Source organism: Varroa jacobsoni, unplaced genomic scaffold (assembly GCF_002532875.2).
Source record: "Varroa jacobsoni isolate VJ856 unplaced genomic scaffold, vjacob_1.0 contig00962, whole genome shotgun sequence".
NCBI lineage: Eukaryota > Metazoa > Arthropoda > Arachnida > Mesostigmata > Varroidae > Varroa > Varroa jacobsoni.
This window is the reverse complement of record NW_019214560.1, coordinates 1986-11860: the sequence shown is the minus strand read 5'-3', so window position 1 is coordinate 11860 and position 9875 is coordinate 1986. Positions and strand designations below refer to the sequence as shown.

Below are 9875 nucleotides of genomic sequence, written 5' to 3'. Positions count from 1 at the left end.
AAAAAGTTTAGTATGCATACCTATACGCATACAAACTCTTACCGACTTTGGATAACAGAATAATTACACTATGGAAGAAGTTATATTACTCGTACTTTGATTTCCGTAACGCGCTTATCTTATGGCCCGCTTCGAAGGCTATGGTCTTGAGTGTCGAAATAGCATCTGCTTTATTTTGAAGGTATGCTACACTGTGTCAGAACACTAGAGTACTAGGAGATATCCTATATTTGAAAAACGCATGAAGATGTCGTATGGTAAAGTCACCAACTTATATTTGCTTCTAACTTTATAACATATTTTTTTGGAAACCGTAGTACCTTCTGCAACTGGATGAGTTTCGTCCCGATACGCGATACGTGCGCCTCCACGCCAAACGACGTTACTAAACATTGATGTGACCACCCAAACACGTTAATTTTCAGGTTGAAAATCGCCTTTGTTTTGAGCACGTCTGCTGGTCTGTTTGAAACAAAAAATGACAATAGGAGTTCAATAGGCCGGCATAATAATTTTATTTTCCACAATTTCTATTAAAATTCATTAGCAAAGTCGGTCGCATTCATTTTTCTATTAATTAGTATTTCACCCAGGTACGGAATTTTAATGAAGATTTTTTTGTCATGCAAAATTTCAGACAAGGTAGTAATAAAACGAAATTAAAACCACCAATTTTAAAATTCAAAAGTGTTCTCAATTAACGGCTAAAATAGCACTCGGAAGTACTAATTATGGGTGTATTTTTCCGCCCCAAACTCTTCTGTTCAACCTGCACAAGAGGAACCTTCCAAATACATTTTTCGTGGGATTTTGTTACAAAAACTTAATATAGAAAGGCATGTATTCTCTTATTATTGTTCTTATTTGTCACATCCGCAATTAACTCTTAGACCCCGAAGTCTGGGTTGGTAAATACTTAGAGGATCAACTTTAATGACACAGTTACGGCTTCTCATATATCACAAAGGGGTTTCTATTGGAAAAAAATGTTAATTTGTTGGGGCATCTTATTCCGGCATAGGTACAACGCCAGTTTAGCTGACTTCACACAATTTGCGCATTACGTTGACGGCTCTAGTGAAGGAACCTGTATTTTGTTTCGCCCATATACGGTATATATACCGCCAGAACAATCACCAATTACAGATGCAGCGTAGCGATGAGGCTCATATAATTTCTAGTCTATTTAACCGTCGCGCATGATTCGAGGGTCCGTTGTATTGTTGCTCACTTACTATCGGATGTAGATATCTGGTATCAGACTAAGACGTCTACAACCCCGCGGTACATTTGTGGAAAATTTCTAATCGCTCTCACATCCGACTAACACGGGTAGCATAGATCTGAACATAATACAGCAGTTATTATTTTTATTATGTATTTTCTTTTTAAGGTGCATCCACGGCTCACTCATATGCGTGTAAGTTTCACCGTTCACAATTCATTTGCGTTCTCTTTTGCTCAATGGAGGTTAGATTTGTCAGACAACACAAAAACAGATCTCGATTTAGACGAATATAATAGCAACAATTAACAATTGAAATATCTAAACGCCTAACTATAAATATTTTGTATATTCCCGGGCCCCGACGAGGTTACTAGTCGTCTTTCACAGCAGCCTCACCATGCAGAATATACGCTTCTCGGGTGACCCATTGATAGGTGTGACTCACATGCGAGCTAACGGGAAACATCGTCATAGGATCATACGTGTTAGCTAATAGTAGGCATGTCCCTCCCATACAGCATTCCCAACTGCGTGAACCACTGTACGTATGCATGTTCAGATGGGCGAAGTCTGGCATCCGTCTTCGAAGGTCAGACACGAGTCTTCGCCGGAACCCAGCCAGTTCGGTGTTGGCGCCGGTGAGGAGAATATGCGTTACTAACTCCTGAATCTGGCAACGCGTCAAGCCTTGAACAGCTCGTAGAATCATATCCGGTAGTTGCATTCTCGTATACATCAACTCCGGCGCCGTATACAGCTCAGAGCCGAACTCAACCCACTCCTGCGTGAGATTACCGCCTCGTTGGCAATGAACAAAGCACTGCTTAAACACTTCATCGTATACGGCCGTGTGCTCCATGTCGATGTTGGGCGAGAGGTGGCACGAGAGCTTCACGTGATGGTAGTCTAGACCCTCGCACGATACAGGACAGTCCCATTGACGCATGCGCAAGCAATCGAGCAGGTGTTCGGAAAGTAGCTGGCCACCAACAGGGCAATGCTGGGTCCGTTCCGGTTGTACTTGGCCATTGATGATAACGGTTACTACCGTGTTATGGCATCCCGAGTCCACGACTATGCACGTCTGAATTTGGGTTAGATTTGCCGTACTGTACGCCTTGTTTAAGAAACACAACCTGAAAATTGCCATCCGTAAATAGCCAAAATACAATTTATTCTACCTTACGTCGAGATGTGAACAGCGAAATCAACGTGGGGATTCGCAAACAAATGTTTTGACATTGGCTTAGCCACACACAAATCCGGTCATCTCAAGCACGTAATGGGGACATTTTAATATCCCTACGAGCTGACCCATGTATCATATATTATTTTCGTTAGAGCATCGTCTGCACCGTTTTGGATCCGAATATCTACAGATACAAACACTGGATCAGTTAATTAAGCATTTAACAGAGCCGAAGTCACCTTTGCAATTATGCCAGAGTGTATTTTTTTTGTTTTGTTTATTAAGCAGTATTTACCAATTAATAGGTGACTATTGAGATAATAAACCTCATCTGAAAATCCAAACCAATAACTAAGACATTCATTGGATTAAGTTTTCGGCAAACTGACCTGCCAGTACCGGTCGTTTCGAAGAAAAATTTTGCTAACTTTCTTCGCTGTCTTGTTGTCATAAAGTGTGGCTCACAAAAGACAAGGCTTGAATTGGCCTGCCGAAGGGCATTGGTCAATTGGAATTTCGTAAGAATATGTGACACGAAATCTTCAAAGACCGTACAGCCTCCTCCAAAGGCGCCATCGCCTTCGTCCCTTTCCCCTTGCAGACATTTCAAGGGATGTCGCAGATAGCTGTCAGGGTTGATGTTTTTGATAATATTAGACATATCATCAAACACGCCTGAAATGGGCAAGCAAGTAAAAACGTACATCAGATATACTCACAGATAGCAAAGTTTATATATGAGAACGCAGATTTATTTACATTTTCAATAATGTTCGTCTAGTACTTTCTTAATAGTATTTTCCAGTACTCTTATACCATATCATATTGAATAGTTAATTGCCTTCAATCAGACTGAAACAAATCGAGGTGCTACGCTAGTTCCAATTATTTGGGCCCTTGTCATTCAATGGAATGAAAAATCGCTAAGGCAAATCGATGCTTCTCAGCTCTGCCGAGTTAACCACAAGGCGTTCCCGTAGTCTTACTTACTTCTGCTCTCAATACGCAAGTTGGCAAACGATGATGCTAGGTTCTCATGTGGCGCTCGGACGCTTGTCGCCGCAGCATAATGGTGTGGCAGCATCAGTAGAGCCTGATAATGTCCGTGTGCATGATGGGCATGCGAGTGTGCATGTGCGTGCGGTCGGGCAATAGATCCACCGTGAAAACGTGTGAAGAGCATTGATTGCGGTTTCAGGCGTTCAGCGAATTCACATGGCAGACAGTGGCCACGAGAATCGGCAAGCATTACAGAAGGATGTTTCTGCCACATCGTAGTAGGACCCAGACACCATGTCGTTTTCGATCCAACGTCCAATACAACCTTTAGAAAATTTGAGGTTTTTTATAATCAGGTTTTTTTTACAATAATTGTTATAGCAGAAACGCAACGTGACTTGGGTGTTTCAATTTGTTAATCAAGATATATTACCACTATGTCGTCAAAAGAGACGCTATTTTTAGCAGCGCTCTTGCGCACCTACCCGGTTCTCGTGACAGAACGGTTCCTGTAGACAGGTAAGCTGTTTGCATGTCTTGCAAGGCGCGACCTTTGGTAAAACCCGATGGAGGCGCTGCAGACGCTTCTTCAAATGCTCCACTGTCATCTGCTGCTCGCGCTGGTGAGCGGACAACGAATGACCCCCAGAACAGCCTTCTCTCGATTGGTAGTCATGCTGCTGACTGTCTGGGGAACAATTTGAAGGAGGAAACTGCATCGGTGGTGGGTACCTGTACTTCGTGCTTCCAAAGGTTAGGTCAGAGAGGCAGCCATCACATCTGTATGAATCGAGGCCACTCGCTGCCGATGATGATCCTGCCTCTGGCCTCACAAGCGCTGGCTTTGTCAAAGGCATTTCGAGCTGTAGGCCGGAAGCCGCTAATTCGCGTTCACACAAATGCTGCCTGAAATGGTGAATATAGTTTGCAATTTACAAAAGATACAATTATGAACCCTGTAAAATTAGGTCTCTATATTTAAAATTAGCGGATTATTATAAGGGACGTCTTAGCTCATTAGCGAACGAAGTACGTTAGCTGCAAATGAACCGAAGAGTTTATTTATGGTGTGCTGTTTCAAAATAAAGAAGAAACGTTGTAAAGGAAATATGCGTGAAACACTCATTAAAAAAAATGTATTTTGTTGCAATAATTTACAATGATCAATGTTGATAATTATCTATTCTTAATGAAGGAGTTACAGAAAAGATCTTTTTTTAATTCTCTGCGTATTCGCACTTAAATTGTTCAGATTCGGAGCACACTGATCGTGTCTATTCGAATCTGATTCCGACTTTATACTCATAATCCGATAGCCATAATCTCTTAAATCAAACATATAGACAAACCCCCCGGTCGTGCTGTGCGACTAAAACAAAACAAAAAGCCATCTTATGCCGAGTGCGATCCTGACATGTGCGTGCGTAGCCTTTCTCACAAGCCCTCGCATGTGTCCTGCCCCTATTCCTCGACCTACAACACGAAAATACCGAGAAAATATTGTCGGAACAATCCCCCAAAATAGAAATTTACGACAGAGCGTTGTCAATATACCCCCGCATACGCTTAGCTTGTTCCTCTAAGGGCAGACGATGTTTAGTTCGGTTCTGATGACTAAAGCAACGGGAGCGTTATACGGTTCACGTATAGGCCGCCCCCTACCGCGCAACACGCGCATGAGCCACTTAGGATTACAAGAGGCAACCGGTCTGCTCTAAATAGACTACTTGCTGTACAACTAGTACGAAACCCTTCGAACGGCCCAATGCTCGAGGGAATCTTCCCGGAGACACATTCATTTATTTGCGGCACAAAGTCAGCCGACGCATGTGAGTGTAATAATCTTACTCGAAGGCCAGTTTGGAGGGCCAAGCCCGACCCAGTAGCTTCATAAAGACTGTTGTACACGGCGGAGACAATTCAATTGAAATCGGTCAGCTTACACGTTTCTACCCAAGACAACTTGCATATATTTTTAAAGCTTGAACATATTCCTTGTTGATTAATACATGCAAAGTAACTTAAAACTAAGAGAAAAACCATTTTTTACAACAGTAATTCCAAGTAAAAACTGTAAATATTGAAGCATTTCAAATATTATATTATGCTATGTAATCATCATTTTAGTTTTTGATAATTTTTAATAATTTTAGTTATATATATATATATAGTCGAAAAAGTAGTAACGGTTTTCAAGCCGAAAAAAAACAATATTACTAAGTTGAATACAGATCGATGACATCATGCCGTTTTCCTAATCACCATCATTCCAGCACTACGGAGCTTTTGTAATTTTTAGACAAAAAACTGTAATCACCGATTATTACATCCTCTTGTTGAAACTAGTATCACTATTAGTAGTTATGTAGAGGCTAAAAGAGATTGTAGTAATGGTAGTGCATGATCCGGGCTATATAACGTACATATTCAAATTGTCCCTGAATTCAAGTTCCCTGAATTTTCGACACCTCTTATATGTAAATTGTAATGGCTTTTTTGTCAGTGGCTTCCTGTTAGTTGTTGACGGTAGAGGTCCAAATGAATCGTTCTTTAAGACAGTTTCAACCTATTACGCAGGATCGTTCTTCAATCGTACGAAACGTATAGTACCATTTTCCTTGACGCCAGTTATGGCTTTGCCATAATTTTTCTTTATTTGCACATTACTATCATATATGAACGACTTTGTCAAAAAAAAACCGTTTCCTCACCAGGTGACCGTAAAATCATATATTTCAGATAATCCATAATCAAGCGTTTTAAAAACAGCTTGATCTTATTGTGTTTCTGTAGGGCGTCGCAGATAGAAACACGATTCAGTAAGTTCCCTTGCGTCAATTCAAATGTCGAGCTTCAACTTGTCTAAAACCGTTTGGCAATCATGGATGGCTACTCACGCGTCTTGCGCGTCTTGCGTCACCGTCTCGCTCAATTTCGGCGGTCATTTCATCGTCTTTGGCTGACCCCTACGAGGAGTATTTTTCACAGCAAAATTTCCAAAGCGAGAGCAATAGAACCGTCGTGGGACCGTTTCTTCTGATAATATATCTTGACCATAAGTAGCGTTCATTTTCATGAACCTGGAACGCATTTGTGCTCTGTAAGAAAGTGGTTTAATATAACAATTTTTTACTGAAATTTTCGCTTCATCTAAGCTTTAAATAACGACCCTCGAACAATTGTAAGCCAATATCATTTCAGCTCTCAAATGACGCCAACAAACCAGCCGACCCAACGTGACTGACGTTACCCGAAATATATAATTTCAGGGTTATCTAGCTAGAAAATGGTCAACGCTTTTTTGACAGCTCATTCGATGGCATTTTTTTTCTATATCTATATTTGATGATATTACGTTGCGGACGAATACAAAAATACACAAAACGTACGAAAACTAACAGCCTACACACTAATGCAATGTCTCTTGATCTAAAAGAGATTGAAGCAAAACAATAGTTGGATTGTTTGGTTGTCACAGAATAGAAAGTTTTTAAGGTTGAAACAACTTCGCTCTTAACCGTACGTTTGATACAGTGATGCATAAGGCAAGCTCGTACCGATAGAAGCAACTTGCTGTCCCTGTCTAGCAAAGGGTCTTCAAAGACAGCAGGCTGAATGTAAAATAGTAAACGTTTTTTCTTCGGGTTGCCTTTATTATATGACCTAGTGCTCCTACATAGTGGCGGACGGTTGTGAGTAGTTCCGATTATGTCGACTTCTCGAGTGCATTAGGGACGTTTACACACATGCCACTGCACGTACCCATAATTCCCTATTTTATTCGTTGACAATAGAAAACAGCTCCTTCTGCTGTTTGTACAGTGTACAAATCGATGATCCTTGCTTGTCAGAGAAGCTTTTACAGAAATCTAACCCTTTCGTCAGCAGTAGATAATTCGCTATTTTTAAGATAGATCACTTCTTAAGTGTCCACTGACGTCCCCTGCTAAGAAGAGCGCTATCAAAGTAACGGGTTGGTTTGCAAATGCATCGCTTTCTTTTACTGATACTCAATTGTATCCTGGTTTGTCCTACAAAATCGAACAGTTGCGTACGGGAACACCAGGACAATACGGTCTAGCTTAACATTGCTCCGTACCAAAAGACGACGATAGTAGAAGTCATAGAATCCGAGTAGTTTCGTATCGAAAGGGACGATGTTCAGAAACCCAGTACGGCAGCACTGGATGCATTGACTATTGTGAGCTATGGTAGGTTTCAGGAAATGTTTTCAGATGACACATCTCTACGAAAGCTTTGTACATGATTCGCAAGTTCATCTTCTATAGTCACATATATCTATGTCTAAATAGATTCGGTCCTCCGACGCAACACAGCCCCCATATCATATTTACCTTTATGAACTTTCGAAAATAATATAATTTGAGGCAAAGTTGAACGATTAGAAATTTTCATTCAATTGTCCTTGTCTGGCTAGTCGTCAGAAGCAATACCCAATTTTGCAAAGTTACGTCAGGTATTAAACACATCAATGTTGAAACATGTAGAGAGTTTAAAATTATTTGCGATTGGCGTTCCTGTAATGCAAGACGCTGAACGCTTTCTCACATGCCTTAGCTTACTACACATGCAAAAGGAATTCTAAATATTCCGCCATTATTTTTTATGTAACAAAACTCTCTCCGAAAATGCCGGTCATTTTTATATGAAAGATGTTTCAGTTACGAACCCTAAGTTAGCGGTGACGACATAGCTTGTTATCGAAAGTTGCGTGTCTTAACTGTAACTATAGTATGGTTTAGTCAATGGTATCAAATTGCGTTTACGGCAGTCAGCTGATAGCTGACTTTAATGACCCAGTTGAATTCTCAAAGCCGAAAGTGTTGCTGACTAGAAAACGAGCCACTAAGCGGACCAATGAAGGGGGGTGCCCGCATAGTTCTAGCAGAAGTCCAACGAAAGACTGGTCGGCTAACCAAAGAATTTCGGACAAATCGGGCCATAAAGTCGGAGCATGTACCTTTGAATCTCTAGCTGCTTATTGTAGTGTACCTGTCAAGTGTGGGCACCTACCAAAGGAAAACATCGTTGGCCACTTTGCACAACCGAGAGCAAGTATTAGCTACTGCGAGAACGTCCCTCGACAAACAGTGTTGAAGTATCAAGCCGACGAGTTCGTCTGGCAAGTCTAGCAGGTTCGGCATGATTGCTTCTTTCTGCCGTCGACGCTGCCAACGTGCAGCGATATCGCCGTCACCGTAGTAGCAGTGCACCGGACTTGTTGTTGTTACCGCAAGAGTCGTTTCGATTTTTGCACGCACTATTCTTCCTGGCACTTCAATGATGCCGGACTTGCAGCTTCAGTGCCCGGACGTCTTCTCTTCCTTGGAGGAGGTTTCGAACGCACTCAGATACTGGCCCACTTGCTCTCTGGATCTAGCCATTGACGCGGGCCACAGCCCGAATAACGTACGGAGCTGTACTTTGAGCTGGTGTCTGACACGACCGTTATCACAGTAGCAGGTATCCGTAACTGCGGGAGGAACAATGATTTCAAATGAAATCAATGGCACACGACGGATATGAAGAAAGAAGTTGGCAGAAACAGCACACGAAATCCACTATCTGACCTGTTTCCTCAGTGCTGCAATATTTTGGCAGGTAACAGTGGCGGGTTAGCGGGCTTCTGTAAGCAGGCGCGCACACATATTCTCATCACGGGGAAAGGGCGGACTGTGAAGGGTACAGCTATAAAGAACGTCCTGCAGTTCGTATTAATTAGCCTCTAACGACGATATTTTCTAATTTTTTAGCCAAGAATACCTTACAGTGACTCTAAGAAACTCTGCCTATAATTTCATTGAACAAATTTCAACGAACACAGCCTTAGTCAATAATATATGCTACTCGAAATGCTAGCTCTGCTTATCTGCCTTCCAGCTACGTTGCCCACACAGACAATCAGTCTCAAGGATCATTTTTCGCTCCTCGAAACAGTTGCCTTCGAAAGAAAGCCTGGCTAGATTCGTCTCCGCGGCTAAACAGCGTAACAGGCGCTTCATTTTTACGATGCGTTTCACAATCCATCCACAAAATGTCATGGTGGCTCATGTTACTTCCTATATATGTTAGACACCTTGCCGAGTGTACCTTTCCTATTAATTTATCATCTACCCTTTCCATAATTAGCCTAGCACATAGTGAGCTAGTCGCACAATACCCTATTACCGCCTTAGCAAACTTAACAACCTAACAATCCTTCAATTCCAATAATCCGATACGATAAGAAGCTGCTATACGCTTCCGGCAAGGCCATGAAAACCCGCCATTGTGTTAGTCGAATCCGCTAACTCGTGCCCTTTCCTTTCGTTCGGGTCCTCTCCACCTCCTCGTGTAGTCGCAGTCGCGTCGTGAACAGCGCCAACGAACTGTCTGACGGCGCCGGCTGATAGTGGTTGTAGCTCGTCGATCGCTCTGCGGTCGCAAGCCATAGGCGTC

At 42.0% G+C, this 9875-nt stretch overlaps 1 protein-coding gene across 2 annotated transcripts; it reads right to left on the bottom strand.

The window, feature by feature from the left end:
- Positions 1-491: 491 nt before the first annotated feature.
- LOC111271753 (uncharacterized) lies at positions 492-9463 on the bottom strand. 2 transcript variants are annotated; one of them, XM_022852733.2, is made up of 6 exons: positions 8451-8532; positions 6314-6514; positions 3902-4322; positions 3408-3741; positions 2807-3092; positions 492-2364 (listed from the first exon to the last, which is right to left on the bottom strand). In XM_022852733.2, the coding sequence occupies exons 3-6, from the start codon at positions 4271-4273 to the stop codon at positions 1599-1601; spliced, it is 1758 nt and encodes a 585-aa protein (XP_022708468.1). In that variant the 5' UTR covers positions 4274-4322; positions 6314-6514; positions 8451-8532; the 3' UTR covers positions 492-1598. The 2 variants fall into 2 exon arrangements, with proteins under 2 accessions (XP_022708468.1, XP_022708466.1); XM_022852731.2 differs by lacking the exon at positions 6314-6514 and having other exon boundaries at positions 8451-9463.
- Positions 9464-9875: the final 412 nt, after the last annotated feature.

Bases quoted from the DNA above. Each gene is read 5' to 3' on its own strand.
- LOC111271753 (XM_022852731.2), bottom strand. From the start codon at position 8,581: ATGCCGAACCTGCTAGACTTGCCAGACGAACTCGTCGGCTTGATACTT. The intron at 3,742-3,901 runs GTAGGTGCGCAA...AATTTTCTAAAG, and splicing joins CGTTCTGTCACGAGAACCGG to GTTGTATTGGACGTTGGATC. The intron at 3,093-3,407 runs GTAAGTAAGACT...TGCCCATTTCAG, and splicing joins CTTGCGTATTGAGAGCAGAA to GCGTGTTTGATGATATGTCT.